Here is a 16143-nt window from a genome sequence, read left to right as displayed (position 1 = left end):
GATAGAACCCTGATCATTATACATGTACATCCATCAATTACTATGTATGCATATATTATTATTATTGTATTACTTTTCATTCTACTACTGCATAAACATTAGGTTGGGTAATATACAGAGCAGGAGAGCCTTCTGAAATAGTATGTTACATTTAAATGTATATAATGTATATACAGGATTCTGCCTAGAAAAAAATTAGAGGTGGTTGGAGACTAATATTGTTCCTTTTAAATTTATGTACACCATACTAGTGGACTACAATATCATGCTTTATGTATGGTTATTAGTATTAATTGGATGATTGGTCTAAGTGATGAACTGGTTGGTTCATTTGTTGAGGTGGTTGTCCCGACCACCCCCGACCACCATAGGCAGAACTATGTATGTATACATGCAGCTCTACTGTTATGCCTCTGCTGTTGTTTCAGTATTATTGTCTCTCATTGCTTGCTGTGTATAATAGGCTAATTTAAAGATTCAGTGCTGGAGATTGCAAGACATTATTAAAGACCTCAGAGAGAGGCTGAGGTGGACCAAACAGCAGCTGGCAAAGGAAAAAAGAGTAAACACATAACACACACATAAAATATTAGCATACCTTTCTCTCCTCTTCCTTGTCTTTTCCCTCAGCTGAGGCACAATGCTTTAGAGAAACTAAGGAAGCTCAAGCAGGATTTAGTGCAACAACAGATCCAGTTGTCAATAAGGAACAGATACAACAACAATGTTAGTAATGCAATGAAAAACATAACAGCTTGAATTTAATTATGAGCTACTCCTGCTCTAAAATGAGCTACCTGATCATTTAATATTTTGTATACACATAAAGATTATCTAAGATCATATTATTATTTATTATTAGAAAGAATATAATTATCATGCTTAACTCACTTGTAGAGAGAAAGGAGAGAGAGAGAGAGAGAGGAAGAGAAAGTCTCTAGTTCAATAAGAGAGAGAGAGTTTATTATATCGTATTAAATTGTTATTATATAGGGGCGACATATAGCTACGTCAAATCTTCTCATCAAAGTATAAAGTAATCAGCTTTATCTATAGTACAAAGATTCATGAATAGAACCAGTTTTTATAATACATGCGCTAAGTGATACCTTATGATCGTAGAGCCTTTAATAGCAGCTGCTTATCAGGCACTTAGTGTCAAGAGCCCTGACCTTCCTGAATAGGATTGTTGATACAAGAAAGGAGTGAGAGGGAAAGAGTTCAATCTCAAATTTCTACTTATACTCTTTTATATCCATACAGCATGCACTTGCACTTGTATGATATACTTATAATAAAGTAACTATAGTCTTCCGGTTAAGAAAGTGGTGGTGGTTACTGTACTTTAAGTGTTACATAACATATACACGTGTAATATAATATACATTTTAGTGCATATACATGTATTTCTACTTCCTTGTCAGAGGTTTGGCTAATAATAACAGAGTACAATAGGGTCATTGATCCACTAAGACGAGTTCAACCCTCTTTATCCACCCTTCAAGTGCTCATCAAATCTGTCACAATGATAATAATAATAATTCTTAATAGTAATAATAATAGGAATAGAAAGATATAAGTATGTATAAAAAGAGAGAGATAGAAGGAGCTGAAGAGAGAGAGAGAGAGAGAGAGAGGAGGAGGAGGAGGAGAGAGAGAGAGGGGGAGGAGAGAGAGAGGGGAGGAGAGAGAGGGGAGGAGGGAGGAGAGAGAGAGAGGGGGGAGGAGAGAGAGATAAGTTAATACAACGAGTAAACAATTATTACATAAACATGTCTTTGAAATAATCATCAAACTCTTCTTCTTTGGTCTTCTCTACTAGTTCCTTTGCTGACTTGTTCCATATCTCACCCACGTCTCCCCCTCTCTCTGTCTCCTCTCCCTCTTTAGTCTGAGAAGTGGGTTTCGATGAAGACTGGCCATCTTGTAAAAGAGAGAAAGAGAAAAGAAATAATAATAATAATGATATTTTTGAAAGAGTAGATTGCAATAGTTACAATAAAGTGGAAGGAGAGAGAGAGAGAAAGAGAATGTAAGAGAGAGAGGAAAAGTTAACAAAATATCAAATGCATGTACACACAAGAGCTATTATTATTGTTATTATTATCGCAAAGTGATAATAATGAAATGAAAGAGAGAAACAGATGCAGTGTATACACTAAGCATCCTAACAATATGACATAAAACAAACAAGGGGAAAGGACAAAAGCTTGCAGCATTTTCAAAACCGCGTGCAAGTTTGTCCAAAAACCACGCTGTGGAATAACAAATGCATTGTGTCAAAGATAAACAGAAGGAGCGTGTGTATGGACAAGGTTGATCCCTGCATGCTTGTATGGAGACGGTTAATTCCTAATCCCTAGCCATTTAAACGTAAGGGAAAAAGTCACAGATTATAATAATACGAATAATGCAGTATACTTCAATTTAAGAGAGAAAGGGTTTAGGGTTTACGTATGGTAATGGCCAATCTAATAATTATCCTAATTAAATAATTAATAATTTCGTTAGGATTCGAAATAAAAGAAGGTCGTTACACTCAATTAGATAATGCAATTTTTAAATTTAAATTTCCACCTGTAAGCCTTACCATCATCAGAAGAGTCTCGACTGTCATCATCATCAGTACTTGGAGATTCTTTTTTACTTTTATCTGATCTCCGCCTCTTTTTTCTCTTTTTCTCTCTCCTCTCCTCCTTTCTCTCCCTCTTCCAGGCTCTCTTCGCGTGATGATAGTTCAACTTCTTCGAGCAAGACGGACAAAGTCTTAGCTTCACAAGAGCGTTCTTCTTCTCTCCTTTTTCCACGTATCCGAAATTAACCTCCCAGCTGGTGAGCTCATCCCTTGTATCGCAGCGACGGTTCCCACACACGAATTGACCTTTCCCCTCTATGACCTCGCCTTCCGTCCGCCACCTAAGGGCAACTTTATTCTCTTTATATCGACTCAAATCAGATATCGAGTATTCTTTAAAAAGACGGTCGTAGTACGTTTTTGCTAGTTTTTCCTCCCAAGTCGTGGGTGGAGTGTCATCCCATAGAAACCTATGCTCCTCACGAAGGATGTCGTAGTCATTACGATCCTTTTCGGACGAGCGAACAACATTTTTAATTGTCTTCCCAGTCGATAAGAGATAGCGATTAATCATCATTTTATGCCGAGAATATGCGTCGAGTGATAATAAGTGATAGCGACGCGACCGAGCCTCTTCTCTGTCTCTTTCGTCCACGAGTACCGTTTTCGGCGGTAGCATTGTGGAGTGAGAGGGTGCGGTCTGTTCTCTTGTTTTGCTTGAGAGAGGATCGTCTCTCCACGTATGTCTTCTTTCTCTTTCAGAGGAATCGAATTCGGAGTCTAAATCATCTTGATAGTCGTGCCCTTTAGTTGCCATTCTCCTCTTTCTCTCCCTTTCCCTAAAAAAGAAAACATTCAACCATAATTAGATAATCAATAATAATGAATAAATTAAAAACCTATTGCGCATGCGCAGTAGTGCCACTTCCGTAGTGATAATTAACGAATGCGCGATGTTTTGTTTACGCGTGTGCTTATATTTACTGTTTATTTAAGTTTTGTGTCCTTTTGTGGTAGAAAAGATAGGGAAATCCGAAATCCGAGGACGGCAAGACTCAGACTATAAAATGAGCCTTAGACAGAAGATAGTTCATGCAACTAAAACTTCAAGAAAACAAATCAAAGTCTACTGACTGACACAAAGATGGCAAACAAATCAATCATCATGACTGCTCTTGCTGCTGCTTTCATTCTCCTGTCCTCACCAATAGATGCAGCTCCTTTAACTCAGCCACCAAACTGCACTAATTTCTGGTGGATGCACTCAGGAGTCCATGCTCTCTCTGAATACACAGTAAGTGCATGCATTAACATTATAGTAAAATCCTCACTGTTTGTAGTGTTAGTTATAATCTAATCCTCTTCATTATTTAATTATCTTTCTTTGCTATCATCATTAATAGGCCAGATTATACAATTATCAAATTGCATTAGAGAGCAATCATTCAGTTTACGGTGACCATGGGATTGCTACTAATCTTTTTGAAGGACTGCAAATCATTGGTACTGCTGGTCTTTATGTGCAGCTGTTTGACGAGATAAAAGATGACCCTTCCCTAGAAAACTATGAAGGTTTTGGTAACTTGAATATGGCTGGATTCTTCAGCAGCATGATGTCTACACTCATCAAAGACACATGTGAATGGGTGAGTTTCTACTAGTGCAAATCATCAGCTTTTAAAACTAAGTTTTGAATTGCATTCTTTTTTTACATTTTATAGCTGCTCTCCTATCCAAATGATGCTCTCACACTACGCCCAGACATCAACTGCAGTCATCCAGCAGAACAATTAATGCTAAGTGCCTGGACTCTCATTTCTCCAGCTATTAAAGAGTATGAGGCTGGACTTGGAAGGGATATTTCTAAAGCTTGTGGATCTGGACGTGTCCACCACATACACTGGGTTCAAGAATACTTGGAAGATGAATACACACCGGAGATTAATTACCTCAAGGCACTTGTTGGGCTAGCAAAGAAGAAATAATGACATGACTTTTGCTAAAGTGGACTGCGAGTATAAAACTATATAATTTATGTATGAACAGATATAGTATAATTCGGTTTCTTTTTCTTTATTTTTGCCTTATCATTCTAATTACGTTCATTAAATTTATTTGAGTATCAAAAAAATTATATAGTGAACACTTTGCGAATCCTCATAACATAAATCTACATACAACAGATGGAGGATGGGAGAGAGAGAGAGAGAGAGATCATAGAGCAATCAGTTAATCAGCTCAAAACCACATGTAGTAATTAGTATAAGAATGCAAACAAACATGTTATATAGTATAGCATCTGTATAAACAAGCAAAATTAATAAGGATGAAGAAGATTCTAAAAATACATTTTTCAGTTCAATTGATATGCTGTTTGTGACAATTATGTCAGGTATAGAGCTAGCATTGTGGGATGGGATTTGATGATCGGATAACAGCACAATAGAACATGTAGCTATCATGTACATGGTTCTTTAAAGGATATCAAAAGTAGGCAGTACTTGCTGTTCAAAGAAGACATTTAATAAGTCATTGTTACCACAAACACATACACGTCATCTTATCTGATGCGAAAGCTCTCAATTACAACCCTGCATGGGGCTATTATCACAAAACCAGTTGTAACTAGAATACAACAATAAGTATAACAGTGAACAAAGCAATATGCAATACTGCAATAGGCATTGTGTGACCTCTCTCTCTCTATTCAGGCAATTCAACGAAGAGCTTGACTGAAAATAGAATATCAAGGGGCTGCACAGTAACAGTATATAAGCAGAAAGCCGCAGTGCATGAGTTTAACAATCAGAAGTAACTGCAAAATACAGAGTTATAAGAGCAATGTTAATCAATGTCTTTGTACTTTTTCTTCTCACTCAGTCTCTCGCAATCACCACAGGAGTTCCAATAAGGCCTACAAATTGTACACTCTTTAGTAAAGTTATTGGAGGCCATGAAGCAATAGGATACATAATGGTAAGTCATGCGTGCTTGCATTTATTACAGTCTGCAGTGTTATACTTTTTTTGCTCATTGTATTTATAGGCTTTGGTATATAATTATCAAATTGCACTTCAGAGTAATTTGTCCTATTATACAGAAACAGCTGTCGCGAGCAATCTTTTTCAAGGGCTGCAGTTAGCTGGAGTGTCGGGGATCTATAGCCCATTAATGCTCAGGGTTTCTAGGGATCCAGCCCTTCAAAATTATCGTGGTTTCAATGGCACAGATTTGACAGGGTTTTTCTCAAAAATGCACTCAAATTTACTGAGAGATACATGCAACTGGGTAAAAAAATGTGAAGTATTATTGCGCTATAAATTTTGTTTTATTGACGTTACTGTTGTTATCTTAATTATTTTGTCATTATACAGTTACTCTCATATCCAAATCAAGCCCTGACTCTTAGGACTAACATTAATTGTTCACATCCACTAGAGCAACTGTTACTGAGTCAATTCACTTACTTAGTGACAAAGATGCATCACGTTGAATTTGGTGGTTTTCAAGAGCAATTTGGCTGCCAACACAATCGCCAGTTTCATCTTGCCTGGCTGGATAGCTTCAAGAATCAAAATGACTATGGAACAGAAATGAATTATCTTGAAGGACTGATCTATAGTAGAAAATGACCATTTACCATTATTGTTATTATACAACTGTTACTGTTATTATACAAATCACTTTAAATGGTAGTTTTACAATGCAATAACAACCAGTGTTGATGGGTGTGCATGGCATGGGAAAGAGGGCAGACCTCATGCGGTTCCATCGAAAGGTTCAACAATTGTCCTATGTAACATGAGAACACAATGACTTGGCATCATTATTGTACTGTGTAAACGATAAACAGGATTAACATCTAATTTGCATAAAGGAGGGCTGCATATAAACGAGTATTGACAAGCTCGTGCAGTGCACTACAATGCAAGACAGCATGCCTTCTGCTCGTGGTGTATTATTCTCTATTGTTATTATTGGAGTGCTATTCTCTCAGTTTCAAATAGTTCAGTCTATCCCCTTTAGGCCCACGAACTGCACTGAGTTTAAAAAGCTTGAAGGAGGGAACAAAGCAGCTGATAATTACACAGTAAGACAAATCTCGATTTTTGGTGCATTTATTATTAAGTATCTTACAGTCAGCATTGTATGACTTCAAATCAATTTTAAAGAGCAGTAAGAAAAAGACAGATGAAGCCTCTGAATCTCTAAGCAGTCTTCATAAATTTGTGGCAGTTGCTGGTCTATACAGGCAGATCTTACATGATGCTAAAGATAAGCCTCAGTTTGCCAACTACACTGGGTTTAATAACCTCAGGATAATACATTTCTTTGAGGCAATGATTACATATCTACTAAAAGACATATGTACTTGGGTAGGTTAAAAAATTTTGCAGTTCCACAATTCTTACTTTTCTCTTTCTCTCCCTAGATAACTTCTTACAACACTACGATGAAGAACCGTCTTGCTATAAATTGTTCCCATCCTTCAGAGCTTATGCTACTCGGTCAGCATTCAATGGTTAGTCCTCTCATTCCATACACAATCAATACATGGGAGCCTCAGTTTGACTGTTCCAAGAGTAGCAGTAACTGGATTGACCTGTTCATAAGGCCACAATACCAGTCTGAAGTGGATTTCCTCCAGCGAATGGAGAAGAAATGAATTTGATTACTGGCATGCATATAATGTATTACTTGATTGCGTTTATAACTTTCCAGCTAATTTGTAAGCTGATCTTTGATATCTTGTTACAATATTATGTTAAAGAAGTCAGAGTTTTTTGCTTATTATTATCATTTTTTGACAATGATAGTTTAACTAAATTGAATTAACAAATAAAAAAAAGAAAAGAAAATGTCTAACTAAGAGTTATTTAGCATTCGAAATAATTTAGTAGCAGGTTTTGATCAATCCTTTTTGCCTCCAGCCAGACAAAGCTGTGTGAATCTTGTGATAGTGCCCTCAATATGATGAAACGATACTGCAACTGGTACAGACACTACAGCATACTTGTAGTATTTAGTATTGAGACACTGAGGAGAACTGCACTGATACTATTAATAGAACAAAAAAAAGATATAAATAGAATTTTAAAAGTGCTATCTATCATTAATAGTGGCTTACTTGATCATTACTGGCATCATCATAATTCACAGCACATCCCACGGAAGCAGCTGTTTTAGTGCAAGGAAAAGTTGCTACTAAGCCTCTCAAATTGTTAATCACAACAATATTAGCATAAGAATCATATACTAGCTGTCTGACAGCAGTCCATGCAGATGTAGTGTTGTGCACAGTGTCAGTAGTGAAATTACCAAGTATTGCTGTCAGTATATCAAAATAACATCCCATTAGCGGTACTGCATTACTCAGTGATTGCAAAGTGGCCTGTCAAAATTAAATATAATTATCATGCAATGGATTATTATAATGCATCGTTTAGCAATAAAACTTACTGAGCAGTCAAATAGTGTACTTGGCTGAGTGGACATCACTATATTGCTCTGTGTAGTAGTTGTAGTGTAAGGGTCAAAGTCCTAAATTATCAATAGTAAATTAATGATATTTGTATTATTTTCTTTTTACTCACAGAGCCCCAGACTGTTTTCCCAACGTCCATAAGTGGTTTGTAGATTGCAGATAGTTTCTTATTTAAAAGTACTTGAGATAAGGTGCTAGCGGTTTGATACTGACTTGAGCCATGAGAATAAGTACAACTTGACGAGGGCTTAACTTTGCCGGAAACAGAAGAAGAGGGTGGTGAGGGAGGAGGGGAAGCAGACCCACCACTTCCCAATATTGCATTTGTATTATTCTCTAGAGATTCTTCTAATGATGGTGGAAGATCTGATGCAGCCATTGGCTAAATGAAATCAAAAAATAAAAATAAATTCTTTGTAAAGTTTGTAATCTAGAACTATGTTTAAATAATAATTATTGTGACAGTAATTATAATTTTTAAAGCAATAATAATAATAATAATAAACAATGATAATAACAATAATAACTATTATAACTATAATAAACAATAATAAACAATAATAAAGATTCCTCTTGTATAAGTACTAAGTTTATGACTTACTCCAATGCTTCCAACAGGTGAGGAGAGTACTATGGTACAAGTGCATATACAGCCAATAAGTAATATAAATATAGTTACAGACATCTTGAAAAGAGAGAGAGATACTCCAATAGACTGGTAGTTGCTTTAACTAGACTGATGCTCCTTCATTGTGAGTAGTTCTTCTTTTATAGCTTACAGCTTGAATAGGGAGTTTTCAAATTGTTCATTCACTCTACCACTTTTTCTCCCGGGTAGGGTTTGGGTTTGTTTTAAGGAGAAATTCCAATTAATGAATTATAGTGTGTGAGTTTACATATGACAGTGCAATTGGTACTAGTGAAAGAAAAGATAAATTTAAACATGAGCCTCATGAATATCATTATCATCAATAATTCTCAAAGTGAAACTGGATAGGGTATAGAAATGTAATCCTATTCTGAGAAAAGAGTTACTCTATTGGGCCAGCAGTAACAAGCACAGCCCATTAGTGATGTAATTCAGGCGAGAACTGGATGCAAACGGTATCTACCTTGATATTAGCATTTTAAAAGTGGCCATTACTCAAAAATTTGAACTCTGAAACAGCTCAAAATTTCTACACAGCATTAGGACATGAATGTGTATCAAGAAATGTAATAAAATTTTGGAGTGATTTTGGAGTCATTTTTTGAGAAAAAACATGGGCTATAGTTCATGGTTTTTTCAAAAAAATGGCTCTGAAATCACCCCAAATTTTTATTACATTTTTCCAATGCATATTGATGTCCTTATGCTATGTAAAGTTTGAGCTGATTTCGACATATAATTTTCAAGTTATGAGTATTTTTTAAAACGGGCCAATTTTTGAAAAATGCCCAAGGCTATAGCCCATGGTTTTTTCCAAAAAATGGCTACAAATTAACCCCAAATTTTTATTACATTTTCTAATACTTATTGATGTACTTATGCTATATAGAAAGTTTGAGCTAATTCCGACAAATATTTTTCAAGTTATGAGCATCTAAAAATCATCCATTCTTGCTCATACTCCAATTAATGCCCACATTGGTGTATTTGCATTGAAAGATGAGTCACGAACTCATGATATTACATACATTAGCCATTGATATTTTACATACATGTATCCCAGTATCTTGGCTGCAAGGATTGACTGCTGATCTAGCTGCAACTGAACTTTTTGTCCGTAAAAGACCCAAAAAGATTCCATTGGAACTGCCCGTCTTCCAAAGAAGAGAAAAGGAAGAACAAAAAATTCCCAATCTTTTCCCCAGTCAATGAATATCTCGATTCCCAAGCCCACCCACGCGCTATGAATGTTATTTATAAAAGAGGTGGGGCTATAAATTCCTTTTTTTGCAAACAAAATCTATGATCAAGTTCTTTACAAACAAAATCTATGATTCTTTACAAAGTTAGTATAATATAGAAAGTAAAGAATTTATTTAATTAATAGTCTTTTGTATCCACGTAGAGAAAGAGAGAGCGATCAAGTACACCGGCAGTGCTTTATTTAGAGCTTGGAGTCGGACCAGATAGAGTATCACCCACGAGTCTCTGGAGGTAGTTAATTTCTGGTTGGTGGGAACCCAATAGATTCTCATCAATCCAGTGCTGATAGTATTTGGGGGTGCAGTTAAACTGCTCCCTGAACTTCTGATCAAAGGAACGTATCAGTGGCATTATTATTGAGAACTGGGTCAGCATTAGCTGTTCTGCTGGATGACTGCAGTTTATCCCAGTACGAAGAGTTAGGGCATCACCATAAGAATTCAACTAAAAAATAAAGTAATTAAATGTATATTGAACAAACAATGACTCTGTGTATTAATGGTGTATATATTTTTGTTTTTATCATGCATGTAGATAAATTTAATGACCGTCCGGCCTGTAATTATTTTCATTTTATTGACTGTTCTGTCATCAATCTCTCTCTCTCCACTCAAAAATGTGCCACTATTTCTCACCCAAGTGCAAGTGTCAGTGATTATTTGAGAAAACATTTCAGAGTAAAACCCCGTCATGTCCAAGTTATCAAAGCCGGTGTAGTTTTTAGAAGCCTCATTTTTATTTAGTAGCTGGAGCAATCGATTGTAGAAACCAGCAGTGCCTATTACTTGAAGACCTTTGAAGAGATTTGATGCAATGAAGCTATCATTGTTATATGATTTGCCTTCAAGTGCTATCTGATAGTTGTAGAGCCTGGCCTATAATCAAATTAATAAAAACAATAATAATAATAATAAGCAGTGAATGGCAGAGAAAAATATTTAAAATAGTAGTCATTTTATTTACCATGTAAACTCTAATTGCTTCAGTACCACCCATGACATTCTTGTAGAGAGTACAGTTTGTGGAGGCAAGGGGGACTCCTTCCACAGTAGGCACTGATTGTTGGAGCAGAAGGACTAGGAATAGACATGAAAAAGATTTGAATAAAATACCGGACATTTTTTGGATAAAATGCAATTGTGGGACTTGTATGACACTAAGTTCAGATTCTGGCTTATATAGAGGCTTGATGGATAAGGTTAAGTTATAAGACAATGTAAACAATGGTTGGTAAAGTCTCTTACCACAATAACAGGGACTTCACCTTGTATCATCTTTCCCTTAGCTTTCCCTCATGCTGATCCTATGCAAAAACAGGGAAACAAAAGCAGATGTTTGTAAAATAATATGCATTATCCGGTAGGTTACAGATTTCCAGCTAATAAGATTAAAATACCATATATGCACATTAATCCTTAATCCGATTGAAGACATGAGTATCTATGTGTGTACAATGTAATGCACCAACATTCCAAGCATCATTTATTATTAGTGTATATTGAAAGCAATAACCTCTAATTGCTTTCATTAACAAGGATTCCCTTTTATTACAGGGCATTACTTCATTCTAGAACAAAGCCCATATTGCATTTGTTTTGCTAATGTAACACTTTCTTTATTGTTGTTTACTTCTCCACGGCATTAATCTATTAAAAACATTCTGCAAGTCATAATATGCATAATGCATGAGCTGTTTAGATCCATATATTCTCTATTAAAGTGAATGACCGCCTAATAAACTTTTCTTAGAAATGTTGCTATATCAAATTGATTAATTCTCCATTTAATCTAATTACTTTCCATACATCGTAGATATGAATGACGTCAGTTTAATGCTTTCAGCATGGATCTATTTCCACAGGTGCTGTTTTGATAAGCTCCATGTACACATGGAGACAAAGTTCAAGCCTGAAATGTAATTATGGGCAAGTGATGTCAATGTTTTACAGTTTTTGTTTATACAATAAGAAAAAGCCAGAGCAGCTTGGTAATTAAGTAATTGCAATTTTTATTACAATCAAATGCACGTCAATCAAAGAGAGTCTTTGAAAGCTCGCAAGTTTTGATAATCAAAATGATTGCAAATATAATAATAAGTGATTGAAGAATTATATATAAAACAAAAGGTATAGAAAGGCCTGTCCTAGATGTATAATACCAGTATAGTTACGAAGAATGAACTTTGTACAATGATTGTTAGTGAACTTCAAATTAGCCTCTTCTCCTCCTGCTGTCGCTGTCATCCCCTCCACTGCATACTTGAATGTGGGTTTGGATGACATCAATTGTCGATTGAATGCGATTAACTGAAGTGTAGATGGGAATAGTGAGCAGTGCATATTTTTCAATCTTCTTTGGTTGACAGTAAGGTTCTGAGCATACCTCATTAAGCTATGATGGATAATAAAAATATTATAAATTTTAGACAGGCTTTTAATGCATGCAAGCAAAATGATAGTAAAAGTTGCTCTGTTAATTAGTCTATTTCAATATCTACTTACTCCTCCTTCTACAGCTTCAAGATTAGCAGAACAATTATAGCTGGTTGTTACAGCGAGGCAAGAGCTTGTAAACCCTGACTTAAGTTTCTTAATATCCTCAAGAACAGAGCTGTTATGATATGCCTCATACACTAGCTCCCTTATACCAGCCCAAGCTGATGAATACTTGTGAGTTACTTCAGTAGTGAGATTACCAAGGATAACAGTAAGTGCGTCAAAATAGCACTCCATTAGTGGGACCACATTGCTTAAAGCTGTATACAATTCCTGCATGAACATTGAGAGATAGAGAGGATTACCATAATAGCTTGTATATTAGGTATAGTGATTACACTTACAGCACAGCTATCAGTCTTGAGAACAGAGGGATTTGTAGGCTTGGTAATACCACTGTTTAGAACTGTATTGTGATGTATATCTGAGCTCTAAATACATTTAAATGTAAACATACACTACATCATTATATTCTTTTATGATCATATCTTACATTCCAGACAGTGCTCCATACGTGATACAATGGGTTCTTGATGCTGCTCAGTTTTGATCCAATGTTTTCGAAAACCGACGTCTCATAATAAGATGGATCAGAGATGATGCAAATATCTTGTTGAGATACTCCCGACTCGCCACTTCCTCCATAAGGCTGCTTGGGCTGATCTGGCGTAGTCACAATCTAAAATACAAGCAAAGATGATAAGATAATATATAAGAAGCAAATATGCAACATCAGTGCAAAAATATGTAGTATACATCATGCAAATTTTCTTCTAATTGATGATTATACAGTTCATGACTGTATGGTTACAAACTAGATCAAAGAGTGAGTGAGGCTTTTTTGCTAACCTCTGTTCCAACAAAGTTTCCTCCTCCACCACTTGGGACAGGAATGCCAACTGCACCATTGAAGCACAGCAAAAGGGAGCAAGCAATTAAGAGAGAAGTCATGATGAAAGACATCTTTGTGTGAAGGACAAGACTTAAATAAAATGCTGTAGAGAATTGATACAAGCAATGACTCTATTTTCATGCCTCTCTGTAGAAATTCTTCTTCTTTTATAACTACAGCTGCTCCATCCCTTCATATCCCTGGAGACTTTGACCGGTACATGTCACAAACTAGTAATATATACATTTTTGGAAAGTTATATGTCTTGGAATGTGATGCAGCTCAGTTCCTGTTCTTTAAATGTGTTGAAATTATACCACAAATTGAGATAACGATAAACATCAATGTGTATTAGCAGATACTGGGTTTATGCAGATTGTGAAAGCAAGCGTGGGCTGGCTGAGTAATAAACAATGCAAAGCCTTCAAATACATGAATCGTAAGCAGTTCTACTATACCAAGTTAAACTCAAGTAAATTATAACTGAATTGGAAGTCAGTGAAAAATAAATTAAATATAATAATAGTAATTATCATAATTTTATCAATAGTATTTTGAATAATAATAATAATAGTAGTAGTAATAGTAATAATAATAATAATAATAATAATAATAATAATGATAGGTAATTTTCTCTGCATGCATAAAATGATATAATAATAATATATAATATAAAATCTGTGTCCTTGCAAATGAAGAGGAAGAAAAATAAGAAATAAAGCGAAAAGAGAAGCTACGAACTTTTTGCTGTGACAGTTTTTTGGAGATTATCCCTCAGTCTGCTGTCAAGCAGATGCTGAGATCTGTCTTTCTTAATTTCGGCTGCCATTGTCGTTGTGCCATAGTGAAGGTCAGGGAAATCAGGATCAGGAGGTTCAAGAAAATCATCCATGAAATCGGAACTGAGAAAGAAGAGAGAAAAATCTTATTAAATTCCTTATTATTATTATTATTATTTTTATTACATGTATCCAGGTCTTAACGAGTATTTCTTGCTGTTTTTTGACTGTTGGGTGGAGAATATGTCATATCGCTCCGTTTTCTTCCATAAGTAATAAAACTCGACGACTTCTTTCACAGTCCTAGTTGGTACCTAAATACAATCACAGTAACAATAGTAACAATATTATTATTTATAATAATTATTATTATCATTTATATAATAATAAAATTACTTGTTTCTGTAATTGAAAAAAGTCTTTTCCGATTGTTCGTAGCCCTGTAAAGAGAGAAGAGAGAGAGAGGGCTAATAATTAATCACATTATAAGAAACAGCTGCAAATTCTTCCCTATTACTATATCATGAAAGTACATACACACACACACAGAGGCGTATGCTACTAGTTCCAAGGAAACTGAAGACTAGTACAGAGTAACCCCAATCAGTGCCAAGGAAGAGCTAACACTGAAACCTTTTCATCTATTGATAGTTCATAACCATAACGCGTACCACCTGGCCAGTATTTGAAAAACACCTCGAGCATAGACAGTGATGAGTCTGTCTCGCGTGTGTAACTTAATTAAAGGCAAACAGTAATTTTTCTCTTTAAATAGAACATTGTTCCAACTAGCACAATTATCTATTAGTGCAGTACCAATCCACCTAACATTACAGTCAGACCTGCTATTGTTGACACTCTAAAATAAGGACACCTCTATAATCAGGACAGGTAGTATCAGTCCCAATGCAATAGTAATGTGTATTAATGAACCTCTGAAATAAGGACAGGTTCATTTTTATTTTTATTTTTTGGTCCCAAAGTGTCTGGAATAGACAGGTTTGACTGTAGTACATTTAAATTAGTAGAGAGTGCAGGACAAGCTCATTCCCTTCCTAATATCATGATAATTATACTCTCTTCTCCCTTTTCCCCAATCTTCATTTCCCTTCCTCTCCTCTCTCTCTCTCCTGCTAATATCAAGGAAAGCCAAACTCTCTCCCCAGATCCCTCCTCTCTCTCTCTCTCTCTTCCCTTTCCTCAACTATTCTCCCTATTACCTCACACAAACAACCAAATAAATAAATAAAAGCAATACTTCATACATATTGTACAGTTATATGATTTATATTAATATCGACCAAGTTGTTTTTCCCTTTAGGATATCAGGAAGTCAGTTGTGAAAGAACTTGTTATTAATAAGAGGAATGACGTTATGCTGTCTGTATATTAATAATGATGATGTTGCAATCAAATAATTGACAGTATGAGTCACACAAATCCCTCTCATTCTAATTCTGAGGACTAATAAAAGCCATTACCATGTCCATTAATAAATGCTATTACCACGCCCATTAATTAATAATGCGCCACGCCCAGTAATTAATAATGAGCCACGCCCAGTAATTAATAATTACCTATTTCAAATTTCCTACATTCTTCCTCAGTCCAAGGAGACATACCTAAAAATTGCAAAAAATAAATAAAAATAAAGAAGAAAAAGCACTGACTGACCTTTACAATCGAAAGCTCCTTCTCTGTACTTATTTAAAGCTTTATCAATGTCATATTGACTATTAACTAATAGACATAAAGCGTCTTCGTTGTCTCTCTCCACTGGAGCTCCGGGTAGTCCTTCTCTTGAGTGTATAACCTCAGAAACTGAACTGAGGTAGCTAGAAACAGTGCTATCATCTAACTGGGAGGGATTCCACAGGAGTTGCCCGTGGTTACCTGTACAATAGGGGAATATAATAATTTTTGTTTTTGAGCTGATTAAATTTTTGTGGGGCTGTCTACCTTTTTTTGAAGGTAAGGGTAAGAGTGTTGATGGGATCCTTGCTTG

The 16143-nt window shown here is 35.6% G+C and overlaps 8 protein-coding genes across 10 annotated transcripts in view; 3 read left to right on the top strand and 5 right to left on the bottom strand.

Annotated features, from left to right (window-relative positions):
• LOC100636581 (mediator of RNA polymerase II transcription subunit 15-like) overlaps window positions 1-4689 on the top strand; it is a 12140-nt gene extending 7451 nt beyond the window's left edge. The window contains exons 10-16 of one of the 3 annotated variants that reach the window (XM_019997326.1): window positions 103-140; window positions 464-562; window positions 631-726; window positions 994-1036; window positions 3593-3869; window positions 3979-4221; window positions 4297-4689. In XM_019997326.1, coding sequence (XP_019852885.1) covers window positions 103-140; window positions 464-562; window positions 631-726; window positions 994-1035 — 275 coding nt within the window. In that variant the 3' untranslated portion in view covers window position 1036; window positions 3593-3869; window positions 3979-4221; window positions 4297-4689. Of the gene's footprint in view, window positions 1-102; window positions 141-463; window positions 563-630; window positions 727-993; window positions 1322-3592; window positions 3870-3978; window positions 4222-4296 lie in introns of those variants that run through there. The other 2 variants (XM_019997327.1, XM_003386980.3) reach the window with 2 other exon arrangements.
• LOC100636455 (protein FRA10AC1 homolog) lies at window positions 1675-3586 on the bottom strand. The gene is made up of 2 exons (XM_003386979.2): window positions 2591-3586; window positions 1675-1923 (listed from the first exon to the last, which is right to left on the bottom strand). Exons 1-2 carry the CDS (start codon window positions 3390-3392, stop codon window positions 1763-1765), a joined length of 963 nt encoding a protein of 320 aa, XP_003387027.1. The 5' UTR covers window positions 3393-3586; the 3' UTR covers window positions 1675-1762.
• Window positions 4690-5395: 706 nt separating the features above from the next.
• LOC109582572 (uncharacterized) lies at window positions 5396-6268 on the top strand. The gene is made up of 3 exons (XM_019997325.1): window positions 5396-5551; window positions 5621-5863; window positions 5950-6268. The coding sequence occupies exons 1-3, from the start codon at window positions 5417-5419 to the stop codon at window positions 6205-6207; spliced, it is 636 nt and encodes a 211-aa protein (XP_019852884.1). The 5' UTR covers window positions 5396-5416; the 3' UTR covers window positions 6208-6268.
• A 230-nt stretch (window positions 6269-6498) lies between these two features.
• On the top strand, window positions 6499-7420 carry LOC109582582 (uncharacterized). The gene is made up of 3 exons (XM_019997343.1): window positions 6499-6665; window positions 6715-6951; window positions 7008-7420. The coding sequence occupies exons 1-3, from the start codon at window positions 6501-6503 to the stop codon at window positions 7239-7241; spliced, it is 636 nt and encodes a 211-aa protein (XP_019852902.1). The 5' UTR covers window positions 6499-6500; the 3' UTR covers window positions 7242-7420.
• LOC109582581 (uncharacterized) lies at window positions 7387-9917 on the bottom strand. The gene is made up of 6 exons (XM_019997342.1): window positions 9762-9917; window positions 8662-8976; window positions 8170-8442; window positions 8036-8116; window positions 7704-7967; window positions 7387-7633 (listed from the first exon to the last, which is right to left on the bottom strand). The coding sequence occupies exons 2-6, from the start codon at window positions 8743-8745 to the stop codon at window positions 7487-7489; spliced, it is 849 nt and encodes a 282-aa protein (XP_019852901.1). The 5' UTR covers window positions 8746-8976; window positions 9762-9917; the 3' UTR covers window positions 7387-7486.
• Window positions 9918-10045: 128 nt separating this feature from the next.
• LOC109582575 (uncharacterized) lies at window positions 10046-11957 on the bottom strand. Its single transcript, XM_019997334.1, has 3 exons — window positions 10936-11957; window positions 10608-10847; window positions 10046-10416 (listed from the first exon to the last, which is right to left on the bottom strand). Exons 1-3 carry the CDS (start codon window positions 11089-11091, stop codon window positions 10150-10152), a joined length of 663 nt encoding a protein of 220 aa, XP_019852893.1. The 5' UTR covers window positions 11092-11957; the 3' UTR covers window positions 10046-10149.
• Window positions 11958-12032: 75 nt separating this feature from the next.
• Window positions 12033-13718, bottom strand: LOC109582574 (uncharacterized). Its single transcript, XM_019997333.1, has 5 exons — window positions 13317-13718; window positions 12961-13146; window positions 12812-12898; window positions 12474-12740; window positions 12033-12363 (listed from the first exon to the last, which is right to left on the bottom strand). The coding sequence occupies exons 1-5, from the start codon at window positions 13428-13430 to the stop codon at window positions 12184-12186; spliced, it is 834 nt and encodes a 277-aa protein (XP_019852892.1). The 5' UTR covers window positions 13431-13718; the 3' UTR covers window positions 12033-12183.
• Window positions 13719-13824: 106 nt separating this feature from the next.
• The window catches only part of LOC105312946 (mesoderm induction early response protein 1), a 3476-nt gene continuing 1157 nt past the window's right edge, over window positions 13825-16143 (bottom strand). The window contains exons 4-9 of the mRNA XM_019997332.1: window positions 16098-16135; window positions 15813-16031; window positions 15716-15760; window positions 14535-14578; window positions 14325-14452; window positions 13825-14261 (exon numbers count right to left, since the gene is read on the bottom strand). Coding sequence (XP_019852891.1) covers window positions 14093-14261; window positions 14325-14452; window positions 14535-14578; window positions 15716-15760; window positions 15813-16031; window positions 16098-16135 — 643 coding nt within the window. The 3' untranslated portion in view covers window positions 13825-14092. The remainder of the gene's footprint in view (window positions 14262-14324; window positions 14453-14534; window positions 14579-15715; window positions 15761-15812; window positions 16032-16097; window positions 16136-16143) is intronic.

Source organism: Amphimedon queenslandica, unplaced genomic scaffold, assembly GCF_000090795.2.
Source record: "Amphimedon queenslandica unplaced genomic scaffold, v1.1 AMPQUscaffold_13375, whole genome shotgun sequence".
Taxonomy (NCBI): Eukaryota; Metazoa; Porifera; class Demospongiae; order Haplosclerida; family Niphatidae; genus Amphimedon; species Amphimedon queenslandica.
Note: the sequence above shows the minus strand (reverse complement) of the source record. Positions and strands in the feature narration are given on the sequence as shown.